The sequence below is a fragment of the Sprattus sprattus genome (genome assembly GCF_963457725.1).
Source record: "Sprattus sprattus genome assembly, chromosome: 2".
Lineage (NCBI taxonomy): Eukaryota > Metazoa > Chordata > Actinopteri > Clupeiformes > Clupeidae > Sprattus > Sprattus sprattus.
This window is the reverse complement of record NC_137921.1, coordinates 35228756-35251255: the sequence shown is the minus strand read 5'-3', so window position 1 is coordinate 35251255 and position 22500 is coordinate 35228756. Positions and strand designations below refer to the sequence as shown.

Sequence of the window (22500 nt, the reverse complement as noted above, 5' to 3'; positions counted from 1 at the left end):
ATGCACAGATATACACAGTCACATATGCAGATACCTGTGTTTGCACTCACACTTCCAGATGCAATGATTGGTAAAGCAGAAGTAATGTCTGTATTTGATCACACAGTATAACATGCTCATGTATGTCGAAAGGACGTTCATATAAAAAACGGACGTCTAGGGGAATGTAAATATGAACACAGGAACTCCAAACCTCACAGAATTGGTTAGGATCCACCAAGTGTGTGTGAGGCATGACTTAGCCGGCTGCCTATATGGCGCCGGCTGAGGGTGAGGTAATTTGTCATGGTGGACTCCACACGATGGGGAAGGGCAGGGCAGAGTCATACATCTAACAGCTAATAAAACATCATGATGGAATAGGCGCCATCATTGGGCTGTCAGAGCAATCATATGTGATAGCCTCCACCCCGGCAGCTTAAATAAGCCACTCATCACTTCTTCTCCACATGGCAGTGAAACACTAGCCTGGCCATTACCAGCCTGTGACTCCATTTCTTTCCGTCATTCAGTCTGGCAAAACCCAATGCATTTTCGTTTCCGAGATGGGTGGGTGCTTATCTTGAGGTTTTAAATCATTGGAGTTCCCTTAACCAATCAGCAACGTTTGGGAATGGCGGGATTAAAGCATTCACTAACGGGACCATCTGGTAGATTAAACTCTTCCCAAAGCCATTTGGGAGAAGAGCTACAACGTCCTTTCCAATCATAAAACTTACAAGACAATCCTCTTGTTCTCCTTTTAATTTTCTGATGTTCTCGAGAGTTGCGACAACTTCTCCGATAGCTTTTCGTGTCTCTTCATCCGTCGCCATTTTTGCTATGCTGGTAAACTACAAACTCCGCTGGGCGAGTTTTGCGTCACAGCTCTGAACTGTTCGCTGATTGGTGCGGTTGTAGGGTGAAGCCAGGAAACGATGTTAGGCGGGGCTGGGCCAGACTACGTATGAGCTTGAAATCAAATCAGGCGGAAATACATAGGCTGGTGTCACCAGGCTAGTGAAACACAGCCTGGGTGAGGGAATAAGGTTCTCATCACTTCTTCTCCACATGCCAGTGAAACACAGCCTGGGTGAGGGAATAAGGTTCTCATCACTTCTTCTCCACATGCCAGTGAAACACAGCCTGGGTGAGGGAATAAGGTTCTCATCACTTCTTCTCCACATGCCAGTGAAACACAGCCTGGGTGAGGGAATATAGTCCTCTGAAGGGTCTTCACCAAGACTCAGTGCTTAGGTTCCCCAGACATAATAAAGTTTTAACAGGGTGAATTTCAGCGATTTACTGCTTTTAATGGTTCTGGAACACAAACATCTGGTGATGAAATTATACTATTACAAAGCAATTATTGGAGCAACAGATTGTGTCTGGTGATAGGGGCCATTGGAGCTGCCTTATTTTCTCTTTATAAAATAAAATGAGACCTCATCACCACAGAGTCATCTAACACATCTACAACACAAAGGTTCATCTCACAGTTCTGCATTACATTATTAGAATTGTAGCAGGTTTGTTTGTAGGTTTGTCTCAGAATTCTACATTATAGGCTATAGGTTTGTCTCGGAATTCTATATTATATAGGTTTGTTATAGGTTTGTCTATATAGATTTGTGTCAGTATTCTGAGTGCATACTGTGCAACAGTTACTGCTCTTTCTTTCTGGCAAAGCCAGGATGGATGATGGATGAGTTTGTGTGTGTGTGTGTGTGTGTGTGAGAGAGAGAGAGAGAGAGAGAGAGAGAGAGAGAGAGAGAGACAGAGACAGAGAGAGAGAGAGAGAGAGAGAGAGAGTCTCCACTGCACCAGGTAACTGACAGACAGATTTCCCAGGGGATTGAAGAATCTCAGACCCTCTCTTGACAGAACAAAACAGACCATGAAAATAAATCATTCAGTCTTTTGTGGCGCGTTTTCCATCTTCAACTCATTGGCATCCAAGACCACCACAAAGACAGCAACTCTCCCCTCTCTCTGGGTGTTTCTCAAAGTCAAGGATGCATCCTTGGTAGGACGGCTACTTCAGAGTACTTCAAAGTTGGATCCTTCAAAGGCAAGGCCACACTTCCTATCATCTGGAGAACAAACAATAGAACAGTCTAGCGAGTGTGAAGGTGTGCTTCATCGAAAAGGTCCCATCATCAAATTCCTCACTACTTAAAAAAAAAGGCTCTGGTACGTGCGCGTAGGATTGTGGGTGCTTTAAGAACGCAAAGGATACTCCAACTGCATCCAGGAAAACTCTCTGAAAGAAATTCACGGCACTTGGTAGAATTCAAAGCATTCTAGGCATCGGGTACAGTCCTTCAATGACGTAGCATCCTTCCTTGACTCTGAGAAACACCCCCTACCTCCTTCCTCATGGATGTTCCAGCAGCAGATGAGGATAATCACAAATCAATCATGAGAGCGAAAGGAGATCAATCATAAGAGAGATAGGAGATCAATCATAAGAGTGATACGATACCCCTGCAGGAATGCTGGGTGAGTGAGAGGTATGAGTGATGGGTGAGTGAGAGACATGGGTGATCAGAAGACAGGATGTGATATGAGAGATAAGAGGATGAGAGTGAACGGTGAATGAACACCAGCCAAGCCCACTAAAGAGGTCAATGCATACGGGTCTGGCCCTCTTACTTGAGGGTTGAGACCCAGTCTGGTGTGGTGCTCTTACTTGAGGTTGGAGACCCCGTTTGGTGTGGTGCTCTTACTTGAGGTTGGAGACCCCGTTTGGTGTGGTGCTCTTACTTGATGTTGGAGACCCCGGTTGGTGTGGTGCTCTTACTTGAGGTTGGAGACCCCGTTTGGTGTGGTGCTCTTACTTGAGGTTGGAGACCCCGTCTGGTGTGGTGCTCTTACTTGAGGTTGGAGACCCCGTTTGGTGTGGTGGGCTCGTTGAAGCGGCGCATGTACTCGTGCATCTCCGGGAAGCTCTTCTTCATGTAGTCCTCAGCGCTGCTCTCGCGCACGGTTCCAAAGCGGAACCCCTGAGACGGGTGGTGGAGCTGCAGAACCCAGAGGCCAGAACAGGGAGAAAACAGACGGAAAGTTTCAGAGAGAGAGAAACAAGAAGATAGAGAGAGAGAGAGAGTGGAAAGAGACGGAGAGAAAGAGACAGGGAAAGGAGGAAAATAGAGTGACAGAGAGTGAGTCGAAGAAAAAGTGTGAGATGAAGAGAGGAAGCCATACAAAGAGACAGAGAAAAAAAATCAGTCAGAGTCTCATTCAATGAGGCACAAAAGTGTCAGAGCTAATCAGAGACTGTAGAGGAGGCTCACGGATGATGGAGAGAATATTAGAGGGAGAGAGACAGAGGCAGAAGAAGATAAGGCTAAGCGAGAGAGTGCGAGAGAGGAAGAGGAAGAGGTCGATACGGTTAAGACACAATAAGTTGACTTGCATAGAGATCTGACAAAGAGACAGAGAGAATGCCTGTACGATAGAAACCCTCTTCACCCATACCTGCCGTCTGCTCCAGACAGACTACTCATCAAAGGAGCCTTTCAGAGAGCGAGGCACATCTACATCCATACTCCCTTACGTGTCCAAAATACCTCCCGCACTGCTGACTTGGGATCAGTCAGGGGGCCTCTCACACAGCCACTGGCGCCACATTAGCTGCGGTGCATCACCCTTATTAGAATCTATTTGTAAAATCAAAACGGCTTATCAGCAGTCTGCAGCTCTCGCCTGCCTCAGTCTCCGTCTCAGTGTGTGTGATAGTGTGTGTGTGCGTGTGTGTGTGTGGGTGTGAGTGTATGTGTGTGTGAGTCTCAGTGTTTGTAAGCAACCATCTCTCCCCTCTTTCCTTCCTCATCTTTCACTTTCATTCTTCAGCGTCATCAGCTTCTTCATTAGCCACAGACAATGACTACTGAGCTGTACGCCAGCAGCGTGTGGATTGCATTAGTGTGACTGTGACGCACCTTTAAGCACGCTTTAGCAGATCTTTCCAGGGCAGAAAGTCTTACCTCGAAAGTGGATGGCTGGGTGATAATAAGCAGAATTTGTCTGCGAGAATTTGACTTTGAAAGTTCCTGTAATCAGGTGTAAGATTCATGATCAAGCAGCTGCTGTGACCACCAGAAGTTGGCCAGCTGAATACCCAAAATGGTTATCTTATCATGGTCACAAAGGAAAAGGCCCCACACTGGATTTCCTCAGACACCTGGGGTCAGGAAGCAAACTGAGGTGTGAGTGACTGCAATTAATCATAGTATGGGAATGGGGGAAGCCATTGAGAACCATCTCAGACAGAGAAACCAGATTATCATATACAACACAAAAGGTTGCCAGACCTGTTTTCATTACAAGCCTAGCTCATTTACATTAGAAGCCTAGGAGTGGTCTTAAAACAGTATATATGCCTAGAATTGTGGATGCTTGTTATTCAGTCCTACACCGCTGAATCCGGAGTAAGGCTGCTTCGTCACTGCACATTATTGGAATAAAGATTGCTGCATCAAAAACAAAGAAACCTCTATCATTTCTTACAATTGGCGAGCCAGCCCATCTTGCGATTTCAAAAAAAAAAAAGAAGAGGGGATTTGGTAAGTATTCTACTAAAAACCTTTTTTTTCCAGGATATTTGCAAGTTTAAAACAACCTAGAAAGGAGATTTAAGAATAGAAATAATCTGTTCATGTCTTTATTCCATTAAAAAGCAGGTGTCTGGCTGTTGGTTAGCTCTGTGCAATTTTTCTAAAGATTCTAAAGTAACTGAATCAGCCCGAAGTAGTGCGGTAGTAGAATTGTATCAGAATATGTTTCTAAAGTAACTGAAACAAAGGCCCAGACCGTGAAACCTAGTAGTGTGGTAGTAGAATTGTATCAGAATATGTTTCTGAAGTAACTGAAACAACTAGTGTGGTTTAGGTCCGAAGTACTGTGAATTTCAGGAACACTCAGTACTGTAGTTGTGCCCGACGGACAGTGGCATAATTATTAACCGGTGTATTTGTGAGTGTGAGAAAGAAGTGAAGTCAGCCCGACGAATAATGACTGGATAATAGCCAGTAGTTGAACATGAAGCATTATAGACATACATTCAGATTTTACGGCACAAATCCATAAGCTTGAGATGGGATCCGACGTAACGGGAAAGATAAATAATTTGAATTAAATTGTGTACGCGCTTGACTGTTGAAAGGCGCTATTTCAATGTTTAGGACAGAAACGTCATAGGCTAGCCTATACGTGACATACGAAGCATAATACCAAGATTGATTGACATAAAACGGAGATTGTTGTTGTTAGTTTTTTGTTTTAACTTTAGAATGGAAGATATGTTCAATACATCAGGAAACACGGTTCGCATGGAATATTTGACGGAATAGAGAACGCAGAGGATAAGCTCTGCGAGTGGGCAGGGTCCCGGTTCGAAAATTACTCCAAGATACCAAAACACAAAAAAGGGAAAGTTGCAAATGCCCTTCAAGGACTTCATGCCACATACAAAGTGACCAAGAAAAGATTAGACGACCTAGAAGCAAAGAGAGACCTACTGAAAGAAGAGAATAATTCACTCTTATCACGTCTTAATGACGGCTTGGCACACATAGAAAATCTTCAGATTACTGAAACGCTTTTGAAAAGAGAAAATGTGCAGTTGCAGAAAGAAATGGAAACTCTCATGGCTAAAAACAACTTGTTGAAATCAACAGTGGAAGTGTTGTCAGGTGAGCTAGATTTGGTGGTACATAGGGTTAGCCAGTTCTCCATTAGCACATCTGATATTGTGAACAACAATGCCGGCAATGAGGAGTGTGGGAAGAAACAGTCAGATTCACAGGATAGTCAGTGCCAATATTCAGGTGTCACGGTATAGTACCCAATGGCACCAATTAACTCCACCATTGTGCGGAATGGAGCAAGTGGAGAGGAGGTTATGTCACACACCATAAAATGGCTTAGCCCCTCAGAGTTAGCAGTAGTGGTACAGAGTGTGGGAATATTTGAACCTGGGACACAGGATCCTGTAGAATTTCTATCCAGTCTGGAGAACTGCGTGGACATATACAGATTGACAGATTTTGATGCTTGTGTTGTGTTGAGCCTGTGCCTTCCATCTACATTATCAAGAGCCTTGACAGATAAAGTGAAGAATAGGATGGGAAATAATCAGGACCGAAAAAAAGCACTACTGGAGGTTTTGGGGATTGCATCTGTCAATCTAGAAAAGTTGGCAGAAGTGTCAATGAGAAAAGGAGAACATCCCGCAGCTTTTGCACATAGGTTACTGGAAGCTTTCACGACGTAAAGTGGTAACCCTGACATCATGACTGAGGATATTGGCTATAAATTTGCTTTGATCAACAAGAGTGATCCCCAGACTCGCTCTGCCATAGAAATGTTTGTGACTCATCTCTCAGGCTATGACGAAATTATTGCTAAAATGACACAATTTTACAACAATCAAGCCACTTCTAAGAAATCACACCCCGCTACAGCTGTAGGAAGTAAGCTTGCCCAGCAGAACAGGAGACAAAGAGGGCCAGAAACCAGTTTGTCTAGTTGGCAACACAGAGGTAATGGCTTCAGGAGAAGCAATCCAGTGGGTGTTATATGCTATTCATGTGGAGAAGATGGGCACATTGCAAGACACTGCCCTGGTAGTGGGGGAAGGTATGAACACTATGTTTGTTATGCATGTGGAGAACAGGGTCACATTGCAAGACATTGCCAAGACAGAGTGGGAAGACATCAAGGCATTGACTGTCATTCATGTGGAAAAGAGGGACACATAGCAAGGAACTGCAGAAATCAGAACAGATCAGAAAAACAGAATGTTGTTTGTTTTTCTTGTGGAAAGAGTGGACACATAGCCAGAAGGTGTAACTCTTCACAGACAAGAAGGGACAACTATCAAGAACTGATCCACAAAGTACATAGTCTACAGAGTCAACTGACATTGCATCAAGACAATAGACCACAAGAGGAACCTATTAACACCTGGCCAGACAAATCACTGCTTGAAGAGAATGGCTGTAACTCAGACACAAGCAGCCAAAACATTGGGATTCCAAATGATGCTGATGTTAGCACACTTTGAAAATGTGTGCTGTATAAAAAAGGGGGGAGTTTATATTTGTAATCCTGTTTTAATGTTAAGTTTTGATTAGGTTTGTGTTGTAATGCGGTGTTATGATTATGTTTGTGTTGTTGATACCTGTTGGATGTGTGGACATTCTTGTGGGGAAAGGGGGGGGCAATGTTATTTCTTTTCTTTTATATAAAATTTCAGACACCTGGGGCCGTATTCACAAAGAATCTTAGGGCTAAAAGTAGGTCATAAGTGGCGAATTTAGGAGAAACTCCTAAAAATAATGGGCGTGTCAGTCTTAAATGTAGGACTCCTAATTTTTTTTACTAAGAGCAATTCACAAAATATTTTATCCCTAAAAGTAGCACCTAAGTCTAGGACAGCTTAAAACTCCTCATGAGGACTCCTAAATCACTAAGACCTATTCACAAAAAATCGTAAGATGGCTGCAGCCGACTTGGAATTGATAAAAGACATTGCTTAAACCGTGAAGGTATTAATATTGTCGTAGAATTAGCGCGGGATGCAATGACGCCTTTAAACAACGATGTGTCCCGAAGTGAAATGTTTGGAAACATAAAGATTTTTGTTTGGCTTCGCGGAAAACGCAACTGACGACACTGGGAATCATCAGTCAGCCGTTTAATTCATCAAACTATCAACGCACTGTAGACCCCACATCATCCAAGTTTATCCAGACAATCGCCTATTACACAATATCAAAGTAAATTCCATGGCGATCGCAGGAATGTCCAGTGACGGGACACACATTACAATAATTCGTCCACCGTGGCCTGGATGTACCGATGACTGGTGCATTTCAACGGAGAGCGGTCGCAGGTTTTTGAGAACTTAGGCTACCAGCTGGATGCCGCTGGGGTGACAGTGGCTATTGGGACCAGTAGGCTTTCGCCTAGGCTACGGTTCAAGTTCGTTTCGCTTTGATCAATTAAGATTGGAAGGCTTGAAGGGCCGTATGTGCTGATATTTGAAGTGGTCAAGGGCTGGAAATATAATATCCTAACAGTTTGCTGGGTGCTTTAATTATTACTGCCTTGATCACATGCAATTGCCATATTTTATATTGATCGCTTTATATTTCTCTTAACGTGTTAAGTGTCATTCCCGTTGGATGCACAAACTTGTCATCATGCGTGTGCATTCTGCTAACTGCACTGTCCATAACTATTTAATATGACTTAATTTGAAGCCTAGGTTATTCTCTTATTTTCAGTCGATATAGTGGGATTGTTAGAGAGACGTCACGAATGAGTTTTTAATGAGAGAGCCTGTCAACAACCAATCACCGTCCTCACCCATTCTAAACTCGTGCATGAGAAGCGACGTCATCCATAGCAACGGAGTTTTTATCTTAAGCTTAGGAGTTGGTATTATCCTTAGTATGAGTAGGTCTCAGAGCCGTTGTGAATCACTTTTAAGAAATTACTCCTACGTAAAAGGTTTTAGCGCGAGTTAGGAGCACTCCTAGTGGTAAGATAAAAGGCTTTGTGAATACGGCCCCAGATGACCAATCAAATGTAAAGGGATACCACTTGTGGAAATGGAACCTGTGGGGCCGGAGTCCACTTGGGTGACCAGAGCGCCAAGGGTCAAGAGGCTTGAGATGTGGAAAAGGGCCACCACAAAGCAGAACTGGGACCAACAAGAAAAATCCAGACGGCCACCACACAACAGATTTCTACAGACCAGGGGCCGTATTCACAAAGCCTTTTATCTTACCACTAGGAGTGCTCCTAACTCGCGCTAAAACCTTTTACGTAGGAGTAATTTCTTAAAAATGATTCACAACGGCTCTGAGACCTACTCATACTAAGGATAATACCAACTCCTAAGCTTAAGATAAAAACTCTGTTGCTATGGATGACGTCGATTCTCATGCACGAGTTTAGAAGGGGTGAGGACGGTGATTGGTTGTTGACAGGCTCTCTGATTAAAAAATTCGTGACGTCCCTCTAACAATCCCACTATATCAACTGAAATTAAGAGAATAACCTGGCTTCAAATTAAGTCATATTAAATAGTTATGGACAGTGCAGTTAGCAGAATGCACACGCATGATGACAAGTTTGTGCATCCAACGGGAATGACACTTTGCACGATAAGATAAATAGAAAGCGATCAATATATAATATGGCAATTGCATGTAATCAAGGCAGTAATAATTAAAGCACCCAGCAAACTGTTAGGCTATTATATTTCCAGCCCTTGACCACTTCAAATATCAGCACATACGGCCCTTCAAGCCCTCCAATCTTAATTGATCAAAGCGAAACGAACGTGAACCGTAGCCTAGGCGAAAGCCTACTGGTCCCAGGACCAATAGCCACTGTCACCCCAGCGGCATCCAGCTGGTAAGTTCTCAAAAACCTGCGACCGCTCTCCGTTGAAATGCACGAGTCATCGGTACATCCAGGCCACGGTGGACGAATTATTGTAATGTGTGTCCCGTCACTGGACATTCCTGCGATCGCCATGGAATTTACTTTGATATTGTGTAATAGGCGATTGTCCAAAAGCAACTGGATAAACTGTTGGATGATGTGGGGTCTACAGTGCGTTGATAGTTTGATGAATTAAACGGCTGACTGATGATTCCCAGTGTCGTCATTTGCGTTTTCCGCGAAGCCAAATAGGCTATCTTTATGTTTCCAAACATTTTACTTCGGGACACATCGTTGTTTAAAGGCGTCATTGCATCCCGCGCTAATTCTACGACAATATTAAGACCTTCACGGTTCAAGCAATGTCTTTTATCAATTCCAAGTCGGCTGCAGCCATCTTATGATTTTTTGTGCATAGGTCTTAGTGATTTAGGAGTCCTCATGAGGAGTTTTAAGCTGTCCTAGACTTAGGTGCTACTTTTAGGGATAAAATATTTTGTGAATTGCTCTTAGTAAAAAAAATTAGGAGTCCTACATTTAAGACTGACACGCCCATTATTTTTAGGAGTTTCTCCTAAATTCGCCACTTATGAGCTACTTTTAGCCCTAAGATTCTTTGTGAATACGGCCCCAGGAATCCAAAGGACCTGAGACCATACATGGATCTGAGATCCACAAGCCCAGAGATTCACCTTAAGATATTGACTGATGGAACGAAATGGACCACAACTGATGAAGACAATAAAGAAAGCATATTTATCTTATAGTATCAAATTACAGAATGACCCCCTGATAAGTTACCTATTGGGCCTGGGAGATGACCAGTGTAAGAGGGTGATGAGTCCAATGACGGGTAAGACTCCCTAATGGCCACAGAGGGGGCAACCTAAAGCAGGGCATCACCGCCACTGGGCAACTCTGTGAAAGATGTGACTCTGAGAAAGAAAGTTGATGTGATGCTATGTATGGCTTCATAGCATCAAGGGGTGGACTGTAAGATTCATGATCAAGTAGCTGCTGTGACCACCAGAAGTTGGCCAGCTGAATACCCAAAATGGTTATCTTATCATGGTCACAAAGGAAAAGGCCCCACACTGGATTTCCTCAGACACCTGGGGTCAGGAAGCAAACTGAGGTGTGAGTGACTGCAATTAATCATAGTATGGGAATGGGGGAAGCCATTGAGAACCATCTCAGACAGAGAAACCAGATTATCATATACAACACAAAAGGTTGCCAGACCTGTTTGCATTACAAGCCTAGCTCATTTACATTAGAAGCCTAGGAGTGGTCTTAAAACAGTATATATGCCTAGAATTGTGGATGCTTGTTATTCAGTCCTACACCGCTGAGTCCGGAGTAAGGCTGCTTCGTCACTGCACATTATTGGAATAAAGATTGCTGCATCAAAAACAAAGAAACCTCTATCATTTCTTACACAGGCTTCAGTGGGATATACCAGGGCAGAATGGCTAGGGCTGGGCGATATGGGAAAAAGTTATATTTCGATTTTTTCCCCAAAAAAATTTCGATTTCGATTTTATATCACGATATGAACAAAATCACCCCAAAATTTTTTGAAAAACGTACATGCAAATACCCGCATTCTGGTGCATTTTACCATGTTTTTCTCTGAGATGTAAATCATGTTATCAGCATATCAAATTCACAATTGATATAGGTTTGGTGGCCTGATAATTATGTTGGCTACATTCAAACTGACCACCTCATTAAAGTAGACTGTTCAGGTCAGAAATGGCCAAATGTGTATTGAAACCCAAAGTCTTTAAGGATGGAAGCTGCCAGAAGTAAACGGTTCACGTAGGGGAAATAGCAGTGCTTAATTTGAGGGGGAGCAAGGCGGAGCGCGCTCCGGAAGCTCTGACGGGCGCTCCGGAAGCTCTGACGTGCGCTCCGCCAGCTGGATCTGGATTTGTGTGTGAAAAAAAAAAAAAAAAAAAACATTGTGAAAAATTAAATAATTAAATACATAAATTAAAGTTTGTTTCGTTTTAATATCTGGTTTTAATATCTGTCATGGTGATTTCTCAATTCTCCCATGAAACGAGATACTCAAAATATCTGGGCTAGCCTATTGCGGAAAAGGAGCGTGCACACGCTGATAGAGTTTGTTGAGCGTCGGTGGTAGAGTGGAGTAGAGTAGAGTTGGTGGTAGAGTGTTCGTGAGGGAAAATGCAAAAGAAGAAGCAAGGAAGTTTGTTAATGTTTTTTAAATCATCTGGACAGCCTGATCCCAAACGACCCAAGCTTGCGGTGGACAGTGGTGAGGACCACGGAGAATGCAGCAGCTCAGTGAGTGAGATTGCCGAGGATCAGGGAGATAACGGTGGGACGGCTAAAGCTAGCGAAGCTAAAGCTAGCGAAGCTAGTGCACCTGCTACAGCAGTCAGAGGGAATGGTGAGCGGGAAGATGTTGCTACTCATGAAGGTGAAGTAGAATGTGGGGAAATTTGGACCAAAGAACAGTTTAAAGAAAAACAAAAAACGTATCCATGGCTGACTGTGGGCAAAACAGGACTGGGGTGTGCTACGTGCAAAGAAGTGGGGTCGCTGGGTCCGGACAAAACCGCTGGTATGCGGCTTGTCAAAGAATGGGTTTCTGGCACAGTTAAATCGTCTGCGCCTGGCATTGCAAAACAGAAAAGAGCCTTACGAAAAAAAATCTGTGAGCATCGGAATACAAAGGCGCATGAAATGGCATCCGAAATTCTTAATAAGGCAAAAGAAGACACGCTGACAAACATAATAATAAATAACGAATCCGACCATATCCAAACAACTACCAGAATTTTCCGTACTGCTTACAAGGAAGCTAAACGCCATAGGCCAGCCTATGGATTTGAACACGAAATAGATTGCCAGGAGATGAACGGTCTGAACATGGGAAGGATTCTCCACTCCAACGTTGCGTGTTCACGCATACAACAACACATCGCTACTGACATGAAAAAGAAACTGATGGAGAAGATTGTCACTTGTGGTCCAAAAATCGGACTGATGCTGGATGAGGCCACAGGTCTAAATAGAAAGAGTGCATTGATTGTGTATCTACGTGTACAACTGCCAGAGATGGAATCGCCCGAAAACATTTTCTTTGAACTAATTGAACTGGATGATTTCGGCGCTGAAGGCATTGTCCGCAAGCTGTTGGAATCCTTACATCGTGCGAACTTCAACGAGGAGTTCCTCTCAAAAACACTGGTTGCCCTTACCTGTGACGGTGCGTCAGTGATGCTTGGACGCAAGAGCGGGGTGGCAGTTCGACTTCAAAGTCTATTCCCAAACCTTGTGGTGTGGCACTGTGCCGCGCATCGGCTGGAACTTGCAGTAGGTGATGTGGTGAAAGAAATGGCAGCCGTTAATCATTTCAAAATGTTCATGGATAAACTGTACTCATTGTACAGCACGTCAAACAAGAATAGAGTGGAGCTCAAAGAATGCGCAGATGCACTGGACGTTCAGCTGTGTAAAATTGGCCGGGTGTTGGACACAAGATGGGTGGCATCGAGTCTTAGAGCCGTCGAAGCGGTGTGGAAAAGCTATCCTGCCCTCCACAGGCATTTTACGCAAGCAGCACAGGATTCTACTCGTGGCAGCACAACAAGAGAAACTTACAACGGGCTGGCAAAGCGCCTTTCGTCTCATTCATTTGTTACCAACTTGGGCCTTATGTACGATGCATTGCAGGAACTGTCAGAGCTGTCCCTTGAGCTCCAAAGACGAGAGTGCACCATCATGATGTCACACAAGGCCATTTCGAGACAGATCCGGGTGTTCGAGGCCATGTCAGCGCGGCCCGGTCGACACAGCCAGCAGAGCCAGAGTGGGGTCGAGGAGGACTCCTTCTTTGGAGTACCCCTGCACGCAGGGCGACTGACCGACAAAACGCTGGACAGCAGGGAATTTTTTGCAAGCCTGGCAAGAAATTTGGAAAAACGTCTGTTATCCCACGGGAAACACCAACCCGGATATAGCAAGCTAATCGAGGATGTAAAAGTGGTTTATCCACAGTACTGGCCGCGGGAGGAAGACGCGCTGTTCGGGGAAAAAGAAGTGGAAGCGCTCTGCAAGCAGTTCTGCATACATGACCCACGGCAAGTCATCAGGGCATTCAGGGAGTTTAGGGAAAATAATGGAGAATTCATCCCAGATGAACTGAAGGGCCTCTTGGCCGCGATCAACACGGTCCCTATCTCAAGTGCTGAGTGTGAGCGGGGTTTTTCGCAGATGAACCTAATTTGCAGCACAAATAGAGCATCTCTTCTCCCATCCACCATCTCCACACTGCTCTTTCTTTGCCTTGTCGGCCCGCCGCTTACCCGCTTCAATCCCATTCCCTACGTGAAGTCGTGGATTACTCAAGGGCACAGGAGTGCACGGGACCCGAGGAGTAGAGAGAGATGCAGAGAAAGAGAGACCACTGGATCTATGGATGCTGTATGGGCTGTTTTGAACAACTGAGATGTAAGTAAGATGAACTTTATTATTCTCTACTGTGCTGGTTGCAGTGTGCAAGTCATTGAATGTTTGTTGTCATGCCACGGAGACAGGCGCGCGCCTGTGTGTAAACATGTAGGCGTGTGTGTGTGTGTGTGTTTGTGTGTGTGTGTGTGTGTGTGAGGGGCTAATACTGTGTGCATGTGTGTGTTTTGTTCAGATGTGCAGCAAGAGAGGTTGGAGTTGGAGTGACGCGCGTGAGTGATGTGTGATCTGCGAGGAGTTAGCGAAAGTGGCTCAATGACGCACCTGCGAGTGCATGACATTATTCCTCAACTGTTATTAAAAACCGGTAAACTTTATAACGTGTGGCTGTGTGTCTCTCCAACATAACATATGTTTACTATTTTTTCTGGGTACATCCCCATTCACGAGGCTTTAGTAGGCTAATTTCTTGCGATGTTGACTAGATAAGCCTACAGCATTGAACATGGGATTTTGTGTGGGTTGTTCGAAAGCGCCCACCAGAGCACCCCCCCCCCCCCCCCCCCCCCGCTTTTTTTCTACTCGTCCTCAGCGCTCCGGGAGCTCCCACTTGACAAATTAAGCACTGGGAAATAGTTTTCATACATGGCAAAGCTTGACAGCATGCCCAGCACACCAATGTTCATTTTATTTGTGGCATTGACATCATCTTTCGTGTGTGGGTCAAAGAGAGGTATACAAGTGAGTGACACATTAAAAAAAAAAAAATCTTCTTTGGTGAGTGTGTGTTTAGTCGCTGCTGTCGTTAGAAAAACTGCCATTAGCTAGCTAACGTTAACGCCAGATTAGCTCACGGTTGTTATGGCAATAACAATACGATTATAGCCAGATAATGTCCATTGGGTGGTCCTTAATTGTCCACTACAGGTAAAACTTGGGCAACTCTGACTTACTTTCCTCTTCTTCGAAAAAAAAATCCGTATGTCCATTTCTGTGGTCTGCTTCTAGCGCGACGCTCCGATCAAATCAGAGAATGAATGAACATTAATGACAGTTGAATCTGCGTGCGTGATGAGGCTGCGTAGTACACCAGGAAAACGCGGAGTGGATTTATATTGCTGTGGGTATTCCCCACTGATAAAGTTGAACGGATTTAATTGTGAAGCAATGGAAAGAATAATGGACTAGTAGACCAGCAGTCACACACGCACTATTTTGACTGCAAAAGTGGGGGGGTCGAAACGACTTGTTTTGAAAAGTGAGGGGGTCTTGTCCCCCCCCAATTACATTGTCGCGACGCCCATGGGCTACGTGCGGCGCTGTATTCGCGGGTCTGTGAAAACATTGATTTTTTATTTTTTTTTTGAAGGCGCCGTCTAATCGAACGTCTCATTTAAAACCGTAGAAAAAAATTACATCGCGATTAAAATCGAAATCGAAAAATCGCCCAGCCCTAAGAATGGCCCCCACCTACTTCTGCAAATCTGCAGCTGAATTATGCTGTGCACGATCACACCAGAGCAGACACAAACACACACACACACCCACACACACACGCATTCACGCACACACACACACGCACACACACGCACACACACACGCGCACACACACACACGCACACACACACACAAACACCCACACACACACACACACACACACACACACCCACACCCTCCCTACCCCTTACCCTAACCCTCGCCCCCCCGCTCACCTTGGCGTCATGGATTCCCGAAAGCTCCTCGAAGGTCTTCTCCCCGACCATGACGGCGGCGAGGTTGGCGGTGTAGCTGGACAGCACCAGCAGGCAGAAGATGGCCCACAGGTTCATGAGGAAGCGGCCCGTCCAGCACTTGGGCGTCTTGCTGGAGACGGTGCGCCCGAACAGGATGGCGTAGCACAGGTTGAGCGCTGACGAATAGGAGAAGACCTTCACACGGTTGCGCCCGTGCGGTGTCATGCCGAAGGGGCTGTTCCACTCGTACAGCGTGAGGAAGAGGGCGGTGATGTGCAGCGCCACGAAGATGCCCACCCACATGGTCCAGTGCAGCGGCCACATGAAGGCACCGATGGGCGCCGCCGTGTCCTTGCTGCGCACCAGGATGCCCAGACTGGTGGAGAAGAAGGGGCTGGTGAAGTCGATGACGCGGCTGCGAGCGGAGTTGATGCTGAAGGAGGACACGGCCATGTCGGCCACGCCGCTCAGCAGGTCCCCCACCAGCCCCGTCCAGCGGCCGCCCTTCCACGCGCCGTACTTGCCGTCGCCCACGATGTACAGGTCGAACTCGAAGTGCATGTCCTCGGCCAGCTTCTCCAGCACGTCGATGCAGTAGCCGTAGCAACACTTGCCGTACTCCGCCGGGACGAAGCTGCGGTTGCCCAGCGACAGCTCCTTGAAGTAGCGGTCCAACATGTCCGTGCTGTTGGTGCCCGCGTCCAGGCAGTACTGCCCCGCGGGGCAGTTCCCGTCCTCGTCCACCTCCCTGGTGAAGACGAAGGGGTGCTCCACCAGCGTGACCACTCGTATCCGGCTGCCCGTCACGGGCATGCCCGCCCTCCAGCGCCCCCCCTCCCGACCGCGCTGGCTCTCTGCGCGTTGTCGTGGTGTCGACCCCTGCCACAGGCCCTGCTCCTCCACCTCCAGGCGACCTCTCTCCCAGCTGCCCACCGTGACCCAGGTGGGCTGGCCCACGGCGTCGCGCCGCAGGCTCCACACGTGCACGCGCTGGGACGTCACCACGCGGGACGCGTTCCGCTGCACGCTCACCGGCCCCGTCAGTCCTGTGAAGGACGTGTTGGACAGGAACCTGCAGGACACACAGGCCAGGGTGCAGTTATAGAAAACAAAACAGGTGTGTTAATGTGTTGTTGACTATATTACACTATAACTTCTTGTGTACTTCCACTGTGACAAAGGCAAAGACAGCTGTCACTGTCAGGAAGGATCAAAGCTCTTTTTTAAATCCTTTAAATCCGGGGGCGCTGTTGAGCAATGTGGAGATAAGACGCGCCTTGCTGTAGCTCCTACAGATTTCATGTAAAAATTACATATAATACAAAACCTATGCAATTTTGAATCGAACTTTTTTCGGACTTTGCATCTTAAGCACTCCTAGGATTTCCTGGCGCAACTGCTTGTGGACGTTTTAAAGCTGGACGAAAAACCAGTGATAGACCGAGCACACAGAACCCTCCGCGAGCGCCTCAGTGGTAATGGGCCACCTCGACATCTGATTTTAAGGGTGCACTACTGCCATGCTCTGGAGGACATATTGCAGAAGGTTATGAAGACCAAACGCCTCATTTATCAAGGACAGCAAATTCAAGTTTTCAGAGACTTTCCATCTGAAGTAGTTAAACGCCGAGCTGCCTTCACTCCGGCCAGGAATTTGACCAGTCTGGAGTCAAATTCGGACTCTTATACCCAGCCAAGCTGAGAGTGACGCACAACGGGAACGAGACCACATTCACAGACCCAGAGGAGGCCCGTCGTTATGCTGAACGCCACTTCGGCCAGGGCCACAAATGAGACACACACTGTAAAGCATGGCACATTCATTTATGAGGGTAAATGACAACTAAATAGGGGGATATTGTAGCGAGTCATCCAAGTAAGCCTACACAATAGGCCCAGGCACACATTCACAATCACACTTAAGGTAACAATTTTACTTTGATAGAATGGTGACTGAATTTGAGAGTTTAAGGGATGTAACAGCTCTTCTTTATTTCCCTGCTTGGATCACTAAAGGCCAGAGTTTTTATTTTCAAAGTATGAGCTTGGGAGTTGTATGTTTATTTCAATAGGATCTGCTAAAACTTTGGAGTTTACATATCCTAATTTACTTAATGGAAGATGCATAATCTTTATTTTGAGACCAAAACAGGTTTTGTTAAGTTTTATAACTGTAGAGCTACTAGTTACAGTAGGATAAAGAGGGTACCACTTTACAATAAGACTATTATAAATGGTTTATAAATAGGTTGTAAACCCTTTGTAAGTCATTAATAAGCCCTTATAAATGAGTTATAAACACAGTTTTTATACATCAATGCGAGCTCACTATTTGGGAAGAGCCCCATCTTGGCAACCCACTGTCTATCCCTTAACTTGCTCTACTAGCCCAATTGCACACTCCCTACCATTTTTGTATCTGTTACTAGAGATTAAACCCCAGGAGGGGGGGCTCACAATGTGCCCCCCCCCCCCCAAAAAAAAAAATAAAGGGTGATTTGTTGTGTAATGAGTAGTAAGCAGTAACTTGATCTTGGATGGATGGATACTTTATTAATCCAGAGGGAAATTTTAGGACATCCACTAGCATCCAGACACAACATCCATTTTTTTTTTTCAATTTGAATTTGAATTACATGGGATGCACACTATAGGTCTTATCTGGTTTTCCAGAGCTGATATAGAACAAAAACAAATATATTGAATTGTGCTTTCTTTATTAGCTAGTGATGTGACGCCATAGGTCCGAAGGTGACAGACCAGCGCGCCCACGGCAATTAGGGAGCTTGAGTTTTATATCTTGCCTATATGGGGGGGGGGGGGGGGGGGGGGGAGGGGGCTTCTTGTGTTTCCGTTCCGTTCCCACTCCTTTTAAACGCATTCTCCCTATGTGGATGTGATTTGTGGATGTTGTGTCTGGATGCTACTGGATATCCTAAAATTTCCCTCTGGATTAATAGAGTATCCATCCATACAAGATCAAGTTACAACAAATCACCCTTTATTAATCAGTTAATAACATTTATAACTGGCAAAACGGAGCCTTATTGTAAATTGTGAAACACATCATCATCTAGTAATCAGTTACAAACATTTATAACTCGCAAAATGGAGCCTTATTGTAAAGATTTTGTTTTTGCCTGGGGTTTAATCTCTAGTTACAGATACAAGAATGGTAGGGAGTGTGCAATGAGGTTAGTAGAGCAAGTTAAGGGATAGACAGTGGGTTGCCAAGATGGGGATCTTCCCAAATAGTGAGCCCGCATCGATGTATAAAAACTGTGGTTATAACTCGTGTATAAGGGCTTATTAATGACTTACAAAGGGTTTACAATCTAATTCATAACCTATTTATAAACCATTTATAATGGAGTCTTATTGTAAAGTGGTACCGAATTGCTTAAACTATCAATGTCATCAATGTTTTTTTTCTTTTTTATGTGTAAGTGTATTTGGGGTGGGGGGGGGAATGGGAAAGGGTGGGAGGGAGGATGGAGTGTCATTCAGCTTGTGCAACGGAGAGAGGAGAGAGTCAAAGGACAGATGCCTTAATCGGCTTACCTGATGCACAACAAAACACTTAAAGATAAGAGGAGGGATGATATGACATTTTGTTCATGGAATGTAAATGGTGTTAACGAACCTGTTAAAAGAGGCAAAGTGCTTGCACACCTTAAATCACTACAAGTTGACATTATTTTCTACAAGAAACACACTTGAAGAACGACTCACATGCTAGGCTCAGGTGTAGGTGGATACAACATATATACCACTCAAACTTTTCAGTAAAAGCTAGAGGCACTGCCATTTTGATTCGCAGGGGAGTTCCTTTTAAACACCTATCTACAATAGTAGACAGGGATGGGAGATATGTCATGGTCGTGGGGGAAATCCATTCTACACCAATAACCCTACTGAATGTTTACGGACCAAACAATGATGACCCTGAATTTTTTAGAAAGGTTTTAAATCTGATACCAGATATTTCTAGTACTAATCTAGTAATTGGTGGCGATTTTAACTAAGTGTTGGACACTTATTTGGCTAGGTCTTCTACAGAGAGGGTGGAACCTTCCAAGGCATGCAACCTTTTGAAATCCTATATTGAAAACATGAATGTCTCTGATGTATGGCGGATTTCTAATGCTACTGGCAGAGAGTATTCCTTTCATTCCAAAGTACATAATGTCTATACTAGAATTGACTTTTTCTTAGTTGATGGCAAACTATTACCATATTCCTACAATGCAAAATATCACAATATTATTATTTCTGACCACAGTCCAGTATCATTTTCACTAAAGCTTGGTGAAGATGGGCCTATCCACAGAAGTAGGAGATTTAACCCCCAGCTTACCACAGATGCAAAGTTCTGTGAACACCTAGAATCTAACATTAAGATATATTTTGAAACCAATGATAAAACTGATTAATCCCCTACTATGGGAAGCTTGTAAGGCTTATTTACAAATTTCTAGCAAGGCAACTGCGTAAACTTGAAAATGACAGGACTATTCACAAAATGAAGTCTGGCTCAGGTAATATCCTTACCTCCCCCAACGATATTAATGACAGATTTAGGCAGTTGTATGAAACATTGTATACATCTGAATCAACTTCTCTACCTGAAACAATGCAATCATTTTTAGACGAATGTGAACTCCCATCATGTCAAACGGACCGCGATGCCTTAGAGGCAGACATTACATGTGAGGAGTTACTAGCAACCATTGATGAAAAATGGTCGAAGCCCAGGCCCGGACGGATTTAGCACTAAGATATACAAGAAGTTTGGAGGATTGCTGGCTCCCTATCTATGCAAACTATACACCCAGTCATATGAAGATGGTGTATTGCCTCAGACGCTGTACAATTACAATTCCATCAGTACTGAAAATGTTTAATTTATTTGGTACTTTTTCTGGGTACAAGTTTAACTGGAGTAAAAGTGAGCTATTACCAGTACAATTTGAGGATCAAGACTGGCTCAAACAGCTTCCCTTTTGTAAAATATTGGACAACTTAACTTATCTGGGGTTAGTAATTACCAAGAATTATAATGCTCTTTACAAGGCTAACTTCTCTGTGCTGTTAAACAAGCTAGAGCACAATATTCAATTCTGGAGAACACTCCCTATCTCTCTGTTGGGCAGAGTGAATGCTATTAAGATGATCTTTCTCCCCCAGCTACTTTATCTTTTTCAAAACTTGCCTATATACCTTACAAAATCTTTTTTTTGGAAACTGGACTCTATTATTCTTCCCTTTATATGGAACTACAAGTCTCATCGAATAAAAAAGGACCATCTTTGCAAACACAAAACCAATGGGGGGCTGGCGCTGCCTCATTTTATTCTATACTACTGGGCCACCGGAAAACGCTCCATTGCACACTGGTTGGATGACACTCCATCACCCTTTGATGGGCTAGAGATGGAACGGGAAGATTGCCTACCATTCTCTATTAGAGCAGTTATGCTATCACCTGTACCAGTCAAAAAAACCTGTTTTAAGCATAATCCTATCATTCATGACACAATAAGGATATGGAAACAACAAAAAAAAAACATTTCAAACTTAATGCAGCGTCTATTTTGCTTCCTATAGCAGCAAACCCCACCTTCACTCCCTCTGTTCTGGATGGCACCTTTAATACCTGGAAGCAAATAGGAATTTGTAATGTTGGCAACCTGTACATAGAAGGGACTTTTGCTTCTTTCCAACAACTCCAAGAGAAATATAACTTGCCAAAGAAACAGTTTTTCAGATACCTTCAGATTAGAGACTATGTCAGAACACATCTCCCTAACTTTGAGAAGGAAGTGGCAGACAAGTTAGAGAGTTTTATTAAACTGTTTGCTAACTCTCGTTTCATGACACACTACAAAGCATGTGCCTTCCCAAAATGGACAAAATAAAAGAGGAGTGGGAAAAAGAGATTGGGGCCGTTATAGATCCTGATGTGTGGGAGGAGAGTTTGGAATACGTCCACGACTGTTCCATTAATGCCAGACACTGTTTAATACAATTTAAAATCCTGCACAGGCTACACTTTTCAAAGACAAAATTACATAACATTTTTCCAGAGGTCTCACCTTTGTGTGATAAATGTGAGTCCATGGAGGCTACCTTATCACATAGTTATGCTCTTTGCCCCAAACTTCAAGATTATTGGGGTAAAATATTTCGGTTTCTTTCTGTGATCTTGAAGGTTCAGATAGAGCCAGACCCTATTTTGGTGATTTTGGGTATATCTGAGGAGCTAAGGAGGTTGGATGTGGCACAACAGCGGATTCTGGCATATGGCCTAATAGCTGCAAAAAAGCTGGTCTTGCTTCTCTGGAAAAAGAGAGAGGTGCCCTCCTTTAAACACTGGCTGACTGATTTGGCAGATACTCTTCATTTGGAGAGAATTACGGAATCGATACGGGGGCTGGTGTTCGTCTGCACAGTTTCAAGCAACTTGATGATGTCATTGTCCCACTTGATCAATTTACGATCTCCAACCACTATATATATCCCTTGTTCTCCCTCAAAATCTCACTCATGGTGGGCCTCAAATTCACTCTCATTAACCCAGCCTACTGATTTTTGATTAGCCTCCTATCTTGATCTAATTCTTCTTATTCAGACGTAACATAACTTTCATGACCACAAATATAAATTGGCCAGCGATTTAATTGCTTTTTTATTCATAAATGTATGTAAAATGGCCGGAGCAAAGGCTCATGGGAAATGGGATGACAGACATGTCATGTTGTACTGTTCCAAACTCTTTATTATCAATAGAAAATATAATTCATTTTCGCATATCATTTAGTCTGACCACTGATTTTATTAACCACCATAATGTAATGCTGCTAATTGGAGCTTGAATGTCTTG

At 44.3% G+C, this 22500-nt stretch overlaps 1 protein-coding gene across 1 annotated transcript in view; it reads right to left on the bottom strand.

Annotated features, from left to right (window-relative positions):
- The window catches only part of grin3bb (glutamate receptor, ionotropic, N-methyl-D-aspartate 3Bb), a gene marked incomplete at both ends in the record, with an annotated part of 128499 nt that overhangs the window by 14646 nt on the left and 91353 nt on the right, over positions 1–22500 (bottom strand). The window contains 2 exons of the mRNA XM_080859875.1: positions 2857–3002; positions 15597–16689. Of these exons, the coding sequence (XP_080716001.1) occupies positions 2857–3002; positions 15597–16689 (1239 nt within the window). The remainder of the gene's footprint in view (positions 1–2856; positions 3003–15596; positions 16690–22500) is intronic.